Raw genomic sequence first — 16,851 nt, 5'->3', positions numbered from 1 at the left:
ACCAAAGAAAAGTAGGCAAAGGACATGAATGGATAATTAACAGAAGAGAAAATATAAACTATTAATAAAAAAGTAAAAAGCTATTCAAATTCTAATGTAATCAAGTAATGCAAAACAAAATGATGCTGGTTTTTGGCAGGGGTGGGGGGGAGTAAGGAAACTTTTTTTTGTTTTGTTTTTGTTTTTCTTGTTTTTTGCGGTATGCGGGCCTCTCACTGTTGTGGCCTCTCCCGTTGCGGAGCAACAGGCTCCGGACGCGCAGGTTCAGCGGCCATGGCTCACGGGCACAGCCGCTCCGCGGCATGTGTATCTTCCCGGACCGGGGCACGAACCCGTGTCCCCTGCATCGGCAGGCGGACTCTCAACCACTGCGCCACCAGGGAAGCCCTTTTTTTTTAATTTGTACCCTCATATGCTGTTGGTGTTAGTGTAAACTGATAAAGACTTTTGTGAGGGAAAAAATTTGGCTGAATACATTAAAATCCAGTCATTTGATTTCTAGGCTTCTAAAATTCATTTGCACATGTATATGTATAAAGAGGCTTGTATAAATTAAATGTTTTGAATTTTCCCACGTTACCAAAATATGTTGCCATCTGAATGTCCATCAATAGGGATACCATAGAACAAATTATGGTACAGTCATTTTATAAAATAAAAAGCAGCAGTTAAAATGAACAAGGTGGAGTTAACATGGAAAGATCTCCAAGATATACTGAAAGTGGGGGGTGGGGAATTTGCAGAATACACACAGTCGACCCTCGCTATCCACAGGGGGTTAGCTCCAGGAGCGTCCACAGATGCTCAAGTCCCTTACATAAAGAATGGCAAAGCTGAATACTGTACTATATATCCCCACTTACAGTTAACTAGTTTTACAGATTTCATTCACGTATATAAGAATATATATCTTTATAGGTCCAGGACATGTTAACAATCCGATGACTTATAACAATGACTACCTCCAAGCAAAGAACAGAGATTGTATTGGAGAGATGGTGTCATGAGAAGTTCTGCTTCATCTCTAATGTTTAAATTTGTTAAAAACAAAGTATCCGTTTATTACTTATATGAAAACAACTAAAGAAAAGTTGTTAATGGCACAATTAAAACCCTAGATCAATAAAGTCTACCATATGACCCAGCAATCCCACTACTCGGCATATACCCTGAGAAAACCATTCAAAAGGACACATGTACCCCAATGTTCACTGCAGCACTATTTACAATAGCCAGGACGTGGAAACAACCTAAATGTCCAACAACAGATGAATGGATAAAGAAGATGTGGTACATATATACAATGGAATATTACTCAGTCATAAAAAGGAACGAAATTGGGTTATTTGTAGAGATGTGGATAGACCTAGAGTCTGTCATACAGAGTGAAGTAAGGCAGAAAGAGACAAACAAATACCGTATATTAATGCATATATGTGGAATCTAGAAAAATGGTACAGGTGAACCTATTTGCAAGGCAGGAACAGAGACACAGATGTACAGAACGGACACGTGGACACAGGTGGCAGGGAAGAGAAGGGTGGGACAAATTGGGAGATTAGGATTGACATGTATACACTACCATGCATAAAATAGCTAGCAGGAACATGCTATAAAGCACAGGAAGCTCAGCTCGGTACTCTGTGATGACCTAGAAAGGTGGGGTGGGGGGTGGGAGGGAGGCTCAAGAGGGAGGGGATATAAGTATACATATAGCTGATTCATTGTACTTCATTGTACAGCAGAAACTAACACAACAATGTAAAGCAGTTATACTCCAATAAAAAAATTTTTTAAAAAATAAGGTATTTGCTTCACTAGTAAAATTGCTATAGAAACCAGAGTAGCAGTAAGTTAGCTATTCCACACATTCAACAAATACTGAGTGCCTGCTTATGTGCTAGGCACTGTTCTAGGCACTTGAGATACATGAGTGAGCAAAACAAATCTGCCTGTCTCATGGGGCTTACGTTCTAGTGGAAGGAAACAAACAATAAAGATAAGGAAATGACATAGAAGGCTAGAACACCGTACATGCTAGGGGGAAAAAAAATGACAGTTAAAGAAGATATGGATTAAAAGGATACAAATTTAATAGATGGCCAGTGTGGGCTGCTGGCAATCATGATCCCTGGGCTCAGTGTCTAAAACCTTGGGGAAATGAAGAGGGCTATGTCCCTCTAGCGGCCCTCTCTCAAATGTTATTCCATAGTCAGGAGCCACATTCTTTCCTGCATTAGCTTATGGTTTGATTTCATTATATCCTTCCTATCATTGCCTGTGACATCAAAATGATGACCTACAGTGGTTCTCAAAGTGTGGTCCCTAGATCAGCAGCATCAATCTCACCTGAGAACTTGAGAAATTCAACTTCTGTGACCCCACACTAGACCTACTAAATAAGGAACTCTGGGGGTGGGTTCCAGAAATCTGTGTTTTAAAACCCTTCTGATGATTCTGATGTCACTAAAGTCTGAGAAGAACTAAATTTCAAGTTTCTACTTCCCCTAACAAACGTCCAATCTTGTCTACTTACTAATTTAAAATTTCATACTCCCAACCTTGAAAATTGAGTCTGGCCACAGCAGTATAGGAACTGAGGCTATCTATGGGAATATAAATATAATCAAGAATTTCCTTTCATTTACCTTTCTAGGGATTCTCAATCTACTTTCATCTAGGCATTTAATCACCTACCTCTGGTCATCAACCAGCATATCACATACAACATGCAACCAATACCTTTTCTCAAGAAATTCCACATCCTGTATACCTACCCTCAAGAAATGACCATAAGTCACAGTTTCACTAGGTACAACCACTTCCTATCACGACTAAGGTCAGCTGCCCCAAAACAGCTGACCAAGGTTAAAAATATATAATTAGTGTTATTCTTACAGCTTTGAAATGTAAAATTACTCAGACTTCAAGGAATACTATTGCACAGGAGACAAAATAGATGGAAATATTACACTACACTATTTCAAAGGACACAAATACTTACAGCTTATCATGAAGCAGTTCTCCCAACTTTAATTCTAAAAGAAACAAAGAGAAAAATCTTTTGAATAATACCATATTTATATTTAACTGTTAATTCTAAAAAAAAAATGAAACAAAATATTAGCACCTGAAAAATGTGCTTGCAGTCCTTTAAACTTCATTTTCTAAGAAATGGTCATATTATTTTTACTCAATTACTAATATAATGTCTTCTACACAGTGAATATTTAAACACTAACTATAAATTGAACTTCTGAGGATTAACAAGTGACCCATCCCAGGCAACAATAATACAACCAGAATTATCAGGCCCATTTTTAAAAAACCACTAATACATTTCTCCCTAAGTAAACTTTTTCACAGAATTGTATGCTATTTCTCAAGTTGGTTTTTTTTTTTTTTGTGGTATGCGGGCCTCTCACTGTTGTGGCCTCTCCCGTTGTGGAGCACAGGCTCCGGATGCGCAGGATCAGCGGCCATGGCTCACAGGCCCAGCCTCTGCGTGGCATGTGGGATCTTCCCGGACCGGGGTACGAACCCGTGTCCCCTGCATCAGCAGGCGGACTCTCAACCACTGCGCCACCAGGGAAGCCCTCTCAAGTTGTTTTTAAACTACTTGGCATCATAATCTAATCTCCTTTTGTCCCAGGAACAGTGTTGAAACTATTTTTTTTATTACATTTTATTTAAATAATGTAGAAAACACTTGCATAAACAGCTGATCAAAAGAGTGTTAATCCTCCATAAAGCAGCAGTTCTCAACCTTGGCTGCATATCAGTATCAACTGGGGAGCTTTTGAAAACCCCAATGTCCAATCAGCACCCCAAACCAATCAAATTCTAGGAGTGGGACCCATAGAGTGGTTTTAAAGTACTCCAGATGATTTCAATGTGCAAGTAAAGTAGCTTAAATGTTGATGGTCAACTCCTGTGGAAGACATAAAGAAGCAGTTCTCAGAATATTACTAATCTCCCTAGCTAATAAGTTAAATGACATTCATTTTTTAAAGTTCCATGTACCAAAACAGATAAATCAATGAGAAGCATTTATCAAAATACTGTAATGAAGCATAATAGAACATACAGTGGTTCTCAAAGATGGTTTGAGAACCCAAGAGCCTGTGATGTTAAAGTCATTTTGTTATAATACTAAATTACTAAAATAATATTAATACATTTTGTAAATAATACTAAACTTTTTTTCATTGTGTTGACATTTACAATGATGATGCAAAAGCAATGGTGTAAAGAGGAAAAGGGCAAAACTCTATCTTCAGCACAAATCAAGACAGTGGCCCCAAGCTAAACAGTGTATTCTTCACTTCCATGCACTTTCACTTAAGAAGTCCTTGATGGAACAGTAAAAATTATTAATCTCAGGGCCAGGACCAGAGTGCAAGTAAGGCATGTAGGTTGCAAAATTTAAGAAGGCACTTTCAAGTAGTGCCTTCTTAAATTCTGTACCCTAATTGCCTCACTCACTTCATCCTAGGGCTGGTCCTGATATACCTAATTAAATTTCAATCTTTGAATACACCTTTTTAATATTCTATTTGACAAATGGGAAGTATACATAAACACTTCCTCTGCTTACCAAAGTAAGAGACTGTCTCAAGGAAAAGCTCTTGCACAACTATCATGAAACACCACTTTTACTTGAAAGAACAGTGACAAATTATAGTTATTCAGACTTGACAATATGGCATTTGCTTGAAAATAAATGAGTTTGTCGCTTTAGGAAAATAACTGACAAGGTTTATTGCCAGTGATAAAATTTGAGCTTTCAAGGAAAAATCGGAATTTTGGAAAGCATATATCTGCCACTGTGAACTTGACAGTGTCCCAATACTTAAAAAGGCTTTCCTGAGGATACTGTGGTGATATTAACAAATGTGCTTTTTAATACTGAATAATGAAGTGTGTCAACACTTGGAAAATGTGCTTAACTCACTAAACCAATATTTTGCAAATAGCAATGCATGTTACAAAATTAGGCATGGATAAAAGATCCCTTCAATGTTCTAGACAGACCAATATACTTTATGTAACACAGCATGAAAGGTCCACTGATATGCTTTCAGATTCCACACTGCAATCTTAATCTTTAAGAAATTACCACCTGCCAAGTTTTGGTATAGTAGCAAAGAATATCCACAATTACCTGAAAAGGTTCCACCATCTTTTAACTACATATTTGGTGAGGCCTGATATACTTCCTATACTTCTACCAAAACGACATGTGGCAACAGACTGAACACAGAAGCAGATAGGGAATTCAGGTGTCCTCTATTATGCCGATATCAAAGAGATTTTCAAAAGTATAAAACAATGCCACTCTTCAAAGTTGTTCTTTGTTTTGGAAAATACATTTTTCATTTTAAAAATGTTATGTTGACATGCAATGGGTTTATTACCATTTTCAAATGAACAAGTATTTTTAAAATTTGTTTTAAATTCTAATACCGTAAATATCAATATACATATAATACACATAAACAATACTTTTTAAAAGCATAAGAGGGTATTTTTAAGAGTATAATGGGGTTCTGATACCAAAAAGTTGAGAACTGCTGTAATAATTTACCACATACTTAGGGTAGATTTGGGTACCAAATAGCTTCACTGAACACTCCACAGACCTAGAAGCAAGTCGATCACTCTGGGCCCTGATTTTATCATCTGTAAAATGAAGGCCTGTACTAGATGGTTCTGTTAAAGTTCCTTAGGACATCCTCCCTTTTGCCTTGGAAATGAACAATGAACTATAACTTGTAGCTGGAGTTTGGGTTTGCAGCAGCGCTAAGCACTTGAAGCATACGATCATTCCCCTGAAGAAAAGTAATCTAACGGGATGAGAAAAACATGTAACTATTTGACAACGCAAATACATTTTACCCTCTTATAAATGAGAAGATAATTTGAGAACTGGTGTTACAGATCTTTGAATATATTTCTACACATAACATTGTAAATCATGGTTAAGTTCACTGCTAGGGTCGCTATGAAGACCCTACTGAATCTATGATATAGCTGGAATCCAGTACCGTTGTACAGTGATAAACAGATGAATTAAAGTTTACCCCTGGGTAAAGGTGGCCAACTGAACACATGCAACAACCTTTAACTCCCTCCTGAAATCTCATTTAAACAATTAAAGGAAAAAAAAATTTTTTTTTTTTAAAGAAAGCTACGAACCTAAAGGAAGAGGAAAAATTGGTGCAGAAATAATACAACAAAATTAGGGAAACTTGGAAACAGAAAGACAAGTCGTTTCCTAGCAAACCCAAGAAAAATAAAACCAGCAGTGGAGAAAGCCAAAACCAACCCGATTTACCACTTACCTCTGAAAGTGAGGATATAAAGATGGGCTAAAATATAGAGAACTGAGCCATCAGACAGCCCAGAGCCCTGCCCTAATTTACAGAACAAGATAACTACCCCTCCCTCACCCTGGATAATACTGAAGGCTTTCTTTGAAAAGGGCAAAACAAAAAATCTCCAGGGACAGAAGGTTATTTGAAGGGTAGGATTCAGTACTGGAAAGAGGGGGCATTAAGTGAATATGTAAAAATTCCAGACCTCTTCCCCCACTTAACTGTTAAATCACAGGCAAACAGTCAAATCTTCAACCTCAAGCAGGAGATTAGATAAATTTTTCTCTACAGAATATAATCTTTCCAAGAGGAAGGAGCTAAATAACTGACACCAGAGGTTCTCCAACACAAAAGCCAAGTCAGATCACCTGATACTGGCGTTCATAGCAGAGGAGTCCTGCTCAAAAATTCGGAGCTTCCAGCTGGCTTTTAGCCAGCCTCCCCCCACCTTCAACAGGCAACAAAGGATTCTTAGATATCTGAAGTAATCCCCTAACACGAAAGATAGAAACCAAAGAAAACAAACTAAAAAAGGCAAGTTGGAGGAAAGACACTAAGTTGGGAAACAAAATTTCAAAACAACTATTATTAATCTTAGAAAAAATAGTGCAACCCTGAAACAAAAACACTCTACTTTTATTAAAAAAAGAAACATTCAGAGGGAAAAAATCTTAGAAATTAAAAACATTACAGCAGGGGCTTCCCTGGTGGCGCAGTGGTTGAGAGTCCACCTGCCGATGCAGGGGACACGGGTTCGTGCCCCGGTCTGGGAGGATCCCACATTCCGCGGAGCGGCTGGGCCCGTGAGCCATGGCCACTGAGCCTGCGCGTCCGGAGCCTGTGCTCCGCAATGGGAGAGGCCACAACAGTAAGAGGCCCGCATACCGCAAAAAAAAAAAAACCAAAACACATTACAGCAGAAAAGAAAAATTAAATTGAGAATCTTAGTCCACTCAGGCAGCTATAACTAAAATACCATAAATTGGGTGGCCTATGAATAACAAACATTTTTTTTTTTTTTTTTTTTTGCGGTATGTGGGCCTCCCACGGCCGTGGCCTCTCCCGTTTTGCGTTATCGACAGGATTTCTGCACTCACAGAGCTTATATTTCAGTGGGTGAGGCTAACAATAAAAGATAATTGAAAATGATGGTTTCTCACAGTAGATAAGTACTATGAAGAAAATAAAGCACGGTGATTCAACTGAGGTGGAGCTGGATAGAAGAGAATAGGGATAAATCTGTTTAGATTGGCTGTTGAGACCTCACTGGGACGGTAACATTTTTTTTTTAATATTTATTTATTTATTTGGCTGTATCGGGTCTTAGTTGCGGCATGCGGGATCTAGTTCCCTCACTAGGGATGGAACCTGGGCCCCCTGCATTGGGAGCACGGAGTCTTAACCGCTGGACCACCAGAGAAGTCCCTGGAACAGTAACATTTAAGTGGTCAGGAAGGAGCCAGCTATGTAAAGACCTGGGGACACGACCTTAGTGTGTTTAATGAGATAAGGATCTCATGACCGAACATAATGAGTCTAGTGAAGCAGTGGTACAAAAAAAGTCTGAGGCAGACACTAGATCACATAGGCCAAAGGGAAGAAGTTTGAATTTTATTCTACATGTAACAGGAAGCCACTGGAGGATCTTAAGCAGGGAATGACATGATCCGATTATTTTCAAACCTCAAATATACAATAATACTCCCGTCTTTAAGGTGACAGAATTCGTATTTCCACAGTTTGAAATTACTGCTATGTGCTCTCTAACCTGTTATTTAAAAGTTAGAAAATTTTAACCCAAGAAACTGCCTGAACATCTGTATTTAATGCTATAACCTACATAAACTGGCTTTAAATGAAAGTTATAATCAGAGGAGAATGAATAAGTGTGGTTAACAAACTCGATAAACCACACATGTTGATTTTTTCCATTTATTGAGATAGTTTAGAAATCACAATCCACATTTTTATTGCACCCTTTCCCAAATTTTGAACTTCTAATTCAAAAATTCAAACTCACCTCGACAAGCTTCTTCAAAATCTTGAGTTATGTCCACCCAGTTTGTATTGCTTTTTTCCATCTTTTCTGGTATACTGAGCTCCCATCCTGAATCATCATCGTCTACAGAAGCTTTCATAACCATTATTCCTATAAAATTAATATTGGTGTAAAAGAGAGAATGTAGCTTTCAGGGCAAGAGTATTTGCAAACCATGTGCGTTTAAGTATTGGATGAAAGTCTTACTAAACTCTTTAAGCAGAGCTCTTCTGAGTTTGAGGACCGCACTGTAAAAACCTACCTTACTGCAATTAAATCCCACGTCAATTAACACTGCTGCTGCTCTGCCTATTTAGGAAGAAAAAATCACAAACCATCCCACAGCTGGCCCAAAGAGAACCAACTCCAGAGCTTCCTACTTTCAACACTGGCCACAAATAACCAAGGCACTCTTCAGGGTCCCCTCTCGAAGCCCAAGACCCCAGCAACTACACAAGTCAAGGTGGTCCTTCACCTGCCCGGAGCTCGCCGGGAAAACCTCTCCCGTCCCGGCCGGACCCCTACACAGCCTGTCCGGGCGGCATAGCGCGAGGGAGCGCACCGCCGGGCCCCAGTCGCCGGGCCCAGGGCGGGGGCGCACCTGAGGAGGGGACCGCCCCACCCGGGTCTGCCCGGCCCGGCCCCAGCCCCACGGGCACGGAGGCAAGGACAGGCTGTCGTCGCGCGGGAGAACTGGCACGCCCGGTGCCAGGTCGTCGCCCCGATAACACCGAGTAAGGCCAGGGCCCCGGCGGGCAGTGGGCACGGGGAAGCCCGCAGCTCCTACCTGAAGCGCGGCGGGAGGGCAGGGGCCGCAGGGTGACCTGGCGTCCCCAGGGTCCGCCACGCGCGCGGGGTGCTGCGGCTCTCTGACACGGGAGGGAAGAAGTCTCAATGGCTCCGAACAGCGGTCCCTATCTACTTCTCCCGTGGCCACCCGCGCTGCCACGCACCGCCCAGCTCGCGGAAATAACGACGCCGCCTCGGCCGCCGCAGCCAACCCCTCCCCTCTCAGCCCAGCCCGACCGGCCGCGTGCGCGCATGCGTACGCCCGGTGCGCGCGACCCCGCCTCCTCTCCCTCACGCCTTGGGACTTCGCGCTCCCCGGCCACACCCCCTTCCTCGCTACCGACCCCCTTAGGCCGGGGCGGCTATCTTCTCTTCTCGCGGGATTAGAGCCAATCGCGAGACCGGAAGCTACCTTCCTTCTCCAGCCTGCGGCCTTGTCCTGGGTAGTGGGTGAGTGCCGGTAAGGGGCGGAGCCTGAGGGCCCAGAGCCCGTCCCGCTTCGCGTCGCGCGGTTCTCTGGGAAATTCTTAGAAAGGTGCCGGGGAGGCGCGAGGAAGCGATGGAAGTACGCGCAGGGGTTAGTTGTTGGGGCCTTGCATGAAGAGCCCAGTTACGAGAGTTCCATCGAGCTGGTGCTGCCTGACACAGGTTTTATGTTTCCTAGAGAGCCTGGGGATTTCATGAGGAAAAATTGAAACAAAATATAAGCAGAATCAAGCCAGTTATTTTCTTTTAGATCCTTTACATGGTTTAGATTTTTCCTGAAATTAATGATCAGTTTTAAAGTGGGGTTACATAAGTAGACTAGTATGGGTAGGAAACGAAACGCATGCTTATCACTACATAGCCATTAAGATAGCCTGAATTTAAAAGGCGGTATCAAATGTTGACAACATGGAGCAGCTGGACATCTCATATGTTCCTGATGGGAATCCAAAATTGTCCAACCACTTTGGTAAACAGTTTGTCTTTTACTATAAAATTAATCATGCATTTACATGATCCAGCAATCACACTCCTAGGTATTTACTTAGGAATGAAAATGTGCACACACAAAAGCTTTTTTTTTTCTCTTGGTGAAGCCACATTAATTTCTTTTTTAAGTGAATTTGACTTTCAGTGCAGTTCCAATTCATGCTTTTAGACATACATGATCTCCAAAATGTTAAAGTAATTTCAGTCAATTGAGCCTTCAATGGCAAAGCTTATAAATTATATTTATTAGTATGGTCAAGATAAGAAAGGAGTTTGGGCTTTGATTATAAAATGCAGGTCTTTCTCTGATTCTCTTGGCTAAACTTTTCTTTTTTCCATTCTTTGCTGTCTTCCATCTTTCTGGCTCGAATTTCCCTCATTAAATCAAAAAATACCTTGTCAACATTAGCTCGTGTTTTAGCAGATGTTTCCACATAGTTAACTTACCACTGATCGGCTCTGGATTTTGCCTCTTTATAGCTTTATTTTTAATGATCAAAAACTGGAAACAACCATAATCTTCATCATCTGGTGGCATATCCATACAATGATACGTAATTATTCATATAATGAATAGTAATTTTCGGCAAACAGGGATGACTTCTTGACATGCAAAAATATGAATCTCATAAAACATTATTCTGAGCAAAGGAAATCAGAGTATGAGCAAAAGATTATGATTCCATTTATATGAAATTCTAAAAAAGACTAATCTCTCATGACAAAACAGAACAGTGACTGCCAGGAGACGAGGTGGGTGTCAAGGAACGATTAATTGGAATAGGGCTAGGTGATTTGAGGGGAGGGAGACGTTCTGTATCTTGATTATGGTGGTGGTTATATGGCCGAATTCATTTGTAAAAGTTCATTGAAGTACACACAACGTGTGCATTTTACTGTGTGCAAATCAAACCTCAGTAAAGTTGATTTTAAAAACAGAAAAATATACATCTTCATGTCTCATATAGAATAATCTTTCCTAAGGGCAGGAGCTTTGACTATTTTGATCAAAGTTGTATCCCTACCATAAAAAGCAGTGGTTGGCCTATAGTAGGTACTCACTAAATACACTGAAGATAAGAATATAGAAAAGAATGACAGTAAAACAGAAATTTATATTGTTTCTCCAAAAGCATTTGATGATCTTTTCAGAGGCCATAAGAAATCTAGAAAAGGATGAACTGACTGCATCTGAGTTATTCAGTATTATGTGTAGATTGTGACAAAAACCAATACAGCACACAAAAAAACAAAGCAAAACACCAAATTTTTGAAATAAGACTGCATCCAAAATAACTGAAAAATAAAAGTTAGAAAGAAAAGAAAAATCACCAGAACAGAGTAGCCAAGTGAAACAGGATTTTCTTAATTTCTTTACTAAAACCGTAATTTATTTGAAATTCAAATTTATTTTCACAACTTCTAATTATCTCTCTGCTTTAGAAACCATTTTCCCTGAGAAGGGAAAGATACAGTAATCCAATAAAGAGTTATAAAAATGTTAAAGTAAACTTCTGTGTTAAGGGATAATGTATAAGTATCCTCTGTATGATGTTTCTAGTTATATTTTTCTCACACATTAAATAGTTGTTCCTACTACCAATTACTACTGATCACCACTGTTAATTAGTCCTATTGTTTTGTTTTTAAAACGGCATTTAAGTAACAGAAAATTAAATACAGAATATACAATTTCAAATATCTATTTTTCATAAATTTATGTTTAAGACATATGTGTATATTTATTATACATCTTTTTTCCTATGTGGCTGTGTCCTGGATTGACAATCTAAAAAGATAGTCACCCCACTTCACTGAGTGAATACACCATAATTTATTCAACCAGTTCTCTGTTGATGGACATTTAGGTTGTTTGCAGGGTTTTTCCATTATAAATAGTGCTACCATGAATAGCAGTGTACGTATGCCTTTTCATAATATTGCCAGTGTATCTTTGGGATAAATTCCCGTAAGCAGCATTTGGGGTCTAAGAATACGTGCACATGTAATTTTGCTATTGCCACATTCCCCCCATTAAGTGTCCCCTCCCCGCAATTAGCAACGTATGAGAGTGCTCCCTTTTCCATAACCTCATCAATACAGTATGTGGCCAAACTTTTGGAATTTTTCCAAACTGCTAAGTGATAAAAATGCTATCTCAGTATAGTTTTAATTTGTATTCTCTTATCATGAGTGAGGTAGAAAATCTTTTTATCTTTTTAAGGACAATTTGCACCTTTCTCTGTGATCTGTCTGTCCTCATCTCTAGCCCATTTGTCTATGGGATTGATTATTTTCTTTTTCTTTTAAGGTGCTCTATATATTCACTTTTTATTTAAGTTGAAATTTTTTAAACCAATGTGTCATTTGTCTTTTTACTTTGTTTTTGGTTGTTTAGTTTTTGTTTATTTTTTATTTGCTATTTGAAAATATTTTTTAGTCAAAGTTATTAATAAAGATGTCATTTAGAACATGGGAATTATTGAGATCACATAAGAAGATGCTATCAAGAGGGAAGTAGGCTCAAAATTGAGTCTGAGGAATCTCAACATTTAGAGATCAAGTAGAGGAAGAGGATCCAGGACTCTGAGAACAAAGGCTGAAGCAGGAGAAAAACCAGGAGAGTGGTTCACTGAATCTGAAAGAGATGTTAACGCTGAATTATCCCTTTAATAACAGCACACATACATAACTTTCTTTATAAGAAAATCTTTTCAAAATTCCTTTTTATGGATGATTTTCAAGCAGTTTCCTGGGACCTATCAAGTCAATTTTTTACAAAAAAAAAGATTAACTACATAGGTAGGTTACTTACAAGGCCATCAATAGTTGTCTAATGCATAAATATTGAAACTTCTATCAAAATGGGAAGTGAGCATAGAAGACATATCAACCAGTTGCAGATAGAATATGAAATTAATGAATTAGAAGAGAAAATGAAAGAAGAAATAGTGAAAAAGTATGAATTAGATAAACTTTAGATGCTAATTGAAATATTGTAAACAATTTGACTCTATTGAGCAAATCTGATGACTGACTGGATATTTGATATTACATTTTTAAAAATTTAGGTAGTATAGTGGTATTGTAGTAATCTTTTAAAAACATCAGTCTTAATATTTTTAAGAGATGCATACTGAAATATTTATAAGTGAAAATATTTAATGCCTTGTATTTGCTTCAAAATCATCCAGTGGGTTTGGAGGTAAATGGATAGAGGGAATAAGATTTGTTGATAATTATGGAAGATATTGATGGACATAACAGTTCATTATACTATCCTCTCTACTTTTGTGTATGTTTAGTTTTTTCATAATAAAAGTTTTCTTGAAGAAAGAAATTAGTAGCCAAATATCTGTCCCTAACAGCTTCATCTCATTGAAGGACAAAATGGTCTTTATTCTTCTTTATTACCATAGTCCTAGCAATATGAGTAACATGAAACATTGCAACAAGTATGTTGCTACAAAATAAAACATGTTGGTGTGGAAACTGCAAAGTAAATTGGGAAATTTAAAATTGTCTTCCCTTAAATGTTACACTAAACAGTTACTGTTCAGTGACCTAAATTCTTTAATGTTTTTTAAAATTTTACTACCATAACCATTGGGTATTTTTCTTGTTATAAAACCAACATAAAAAATTACTCATGCATGTAAGCTAGCATATAAAAATCGCCCATAATCCCAGACTGAAAGATGACCTTTGTTTATACTGTTCATTCATTTTTCAGGCATATATATGCTTTTATTTTGTTTTGTTTATTAAAAGTGGATTCTCATTGTACATATTGCTTTGTATTCTATTTAACTTCCAAATGAGTTATATCTTTCACATTAATAAAAAGTATTGTGGAACATTCAGACACACAAGTATTTTTTCCCCTCATAGGATTCTTTTAAATCTTACTCATATCTGTGTTATTTCTTCTTTGTGATTTTCTGATCTTGAACATTTTTTTTTCCTTTTCAGGTTAGTAAGAAGTTTAACTCATATAATTTTTCTGTTTGTAGGTTTTTCCCCAAAAAAACAGCTTTTAAAGTTTTGTCCTTTTTGTACGTTTTCTAACTAATTAATTTCTTATTTTTCCTCATTAATGCCATCTCAGGCTCTGTTGGTACTCCTTTTCTACTTTCATAAGGTAAGTTTCATAGCAGCACTATTTACAATAGCCAAGACATGGAAGCAACCTAAATGTCCATCGACAGATGAATGGATAAAGGAGATGTGGTATATACACACAATGGACTATTACTCAGCCATAAAAAAAGAATGAAATAATGCCATTTGCAGCAACATAGATGGACCTAGAGATTATCATACTAAGTAAGTCGAAGACAAATATCATATGATATCACTTATATATGGAATCTAAAATATGACACAAAAGAACTTATCCACAAAACAGAAACAAACTCAGACATAGAGAACAGACTTGTGGTTACCAAGGGGGAGGGGGGTGGGGAGGGATGGATTGGAATTGTGGGATTAGCAGATGAAAACTATTATATATGGAATGGATAAAAAACAAGGTCCTACTATGTAGCACAGGGAATTATGTTCAATATAAACCATAATGGAAAGTAATATGAAAAATTATATATATATGTATAACTGAATCACCTTGCTGTACAGCAGAAACTAACACAGCATTGAACTTTAATAGCAACTGCACTTCAATAAAATAAATTTTAAAAATAAGATGAGTAGTTGGTTCCTTTAATTTTCATTCTTTGTATTTAATAATGAGAAAATGTCAGATGCTTTTCCAAGAGGTCCTTTTGGTTCCCTAAATGTTTCTTATAATACTATCTTCCACATATGCATTATCTTCTGATAACATAAATAATAATTTTCTCTTCTCCCTCCATACCTTATTTTTTTCTAATTTTTTCAGTCTCTGTCTTTCATATGAGAAATTTCTTCAGTCTGGTGATTGTTGGCTAGAAGTTCATATTGAAGCATGGTGTTTCAAAGAGTAGCTCTAAGGGTTTGTGCTTCCAGGAAGGGCTTTTCAAATGTTGTCTTCACTATGAGAAGACCTGGCTGGGCCATTCAGTTGGTGAATCTTTGAGAGCATCAACTTTGGGTCTTGTGTCTTAGGCTGGTCTCATTTCTCAAAGGTGCTTCTGATCCAGGGCCTTCAGGTGTGGCTGTGCAAGCCTGGGCACTGCACACCAGGGGTGTCTTTCACATAAATTGTGTGTATGTAAGGCTCCCCCAGAGCTGTGCAACTTAGCAGTTTTGCTCCAAAAATCTACCAGCTGAGTAGCCATTTGGAGTGGAGGAAGAAGACGGGGAGATGAGGGAGGGAGAATCAATATCCATTATAATATTTTCACTTAATCTCCCTTTTTCATAAGCACCCCCTTTGCCAGAGATTCCTTTACCTTTTCCAGTCTTCCATAGGGACTGAGGAGGGGCTGTCACAGCCTCCCCATTAGGGAGGAGATGTCAGGTCCTGGTACTTCTGAAACATATTCCCCTTGTTTTAGCCTCATCCTAACCTCCACCTTGGGAGGTAGCTGGTTCCATCTGTTCCTGGAAATTCTAGGTGTTTTTGTGGTACAAAATGGGTGGTTTTCTTGGGTTTCCCCATCACTGGCTCATGATCCAACTCTCTTGGGTCCACTATGTAAGTGCCCTCATCCATCTGCTTCATATCATCAAAGGCATTGTTTTTTCTTCATCCATTTCTTTTGTCCTTGTGAGTGTGCGCCTTTTCATCTTCATTTTGTGGAGGTTGATACCTGTGTCCAGTCCTCCATATTTAACAGGAAGTCTGAGGAAGGGATCTGGAGCAAGTTTCTTGAACATGCTAAATTCCAGTGTCCTCATTCGTAAAGCAATGACTTTACATTGCTTACACAGTTGTGAGAATCAAAGTTTAGAGAACTGTAAAATTACATAATGTAATCCTTTTTCTCATTCCTCTGATATCTCAGTTATTTAGTGCTACTTGACTACATGGTCTAGAAAGCTATTTATCTAGTACTGAAAATAAAGTTCCAGGACTTCACTTTTGTCACACCCAGATTCATGTCTGCTTATTCCATTTTTAAACATCTTTGAGGAAAAGGACCTTTATTTTATACGCTCATCTGTTCAAAAATCCATTTCAGGGCTTCCCTGGTGGCGCAGTGGTTAAGAATCTGCCTGAAAAGGCAGGGGACATGGTTTCGAGCCCTGGTCTGGGAAGATCCCACATGTCACCGAGCAACTAAGCCCGTGAGCCACAACTACTGAGCCTGTGTGCCACAACTACTGAAGCCCGCGCGCCTAGAACCCGTGCGCCTACAGCCTGTGCTCCACAACAAGAGAAGCCACCACAAGGAGAAGCCGGTGCACAACGACGAAGAGTAGCCACTGCTCGCCTCAACTAGAGAAAGCCCGTGCACAGCAAAGAAGACCCAACGCAGCCAAAAATAAATAAAATAAAATTAATTAATTTAAAAAACACATTTCAGTGACTTGAGTTTATAAAACTATAAAGGCACTCATGCTTTAGTTTCAGCACTTTGCAGAAGTACTTTTTAGTTGCCTAAAATGCAGCCATTCAGAAGCTTGAAGATTTATATTAAGCCTCTTATGATTATCAGCCCTGAGATAAAATGTAAAACCACCTTTATTCTAAACTAAATTGAACCAAAAATGTAGATGCTTACGTGAGAC

General features: G+C 38.6%; 1 protein-coding gene across 1 annotated transcript in view; it reads right to left on the bottom strand.

The window, feature by feature from the left end:
• The window catches only part of NAA35 (N-alpha-acetyltransferase 35, NatC auxiliary subunit), an 86,913-nt gene extending 77,479 nt beyond the window's left edge, over window positions 1-9,434 (bottom strand). Inside the window, exons 1-3 of the mRNA XM_067744770.1 lie at window positions 9,203-9,434; window positions 8,398-8,526; window positions 3,005-3,038 (exon numbers count right to left, since the gene is read on the bottom strand). Of these exons, the coding sequence (XP_067600871.1) occupies window positions 3,005-3,038; window positions 8,398-8,521 (158 nt within the window). The 5' untranslated portion in view covers window positions 8,522-8,526; window positions 9,203-9,434. The remainder of the gene's footprint in view (window positions 1-3,004; window positions 3,039-8,397; window positions 8,527-9,202) is intronic.
• Between the last annotated feature and the right edge of the window lie 7,417 nt (window positions 9,435-16,851).

Source organism: Pseudorca crassidens, chromosome 7 (assembly GCF_039906515.1).
Source record: "Pseudorca crassidens isolate mPseCra1 chromosome 7, mPseCra1.hap1, whole genome shotgun sequence".
NCBI lineage: Eukaryota > Metazoa > Chordata > Mammalia > Artiodactyla > Delphinidae > Pseudorca > Pseudorca crassidens.
This window is presented reverse-complemented; position numbering and strand designations above follow the sequence as displayed.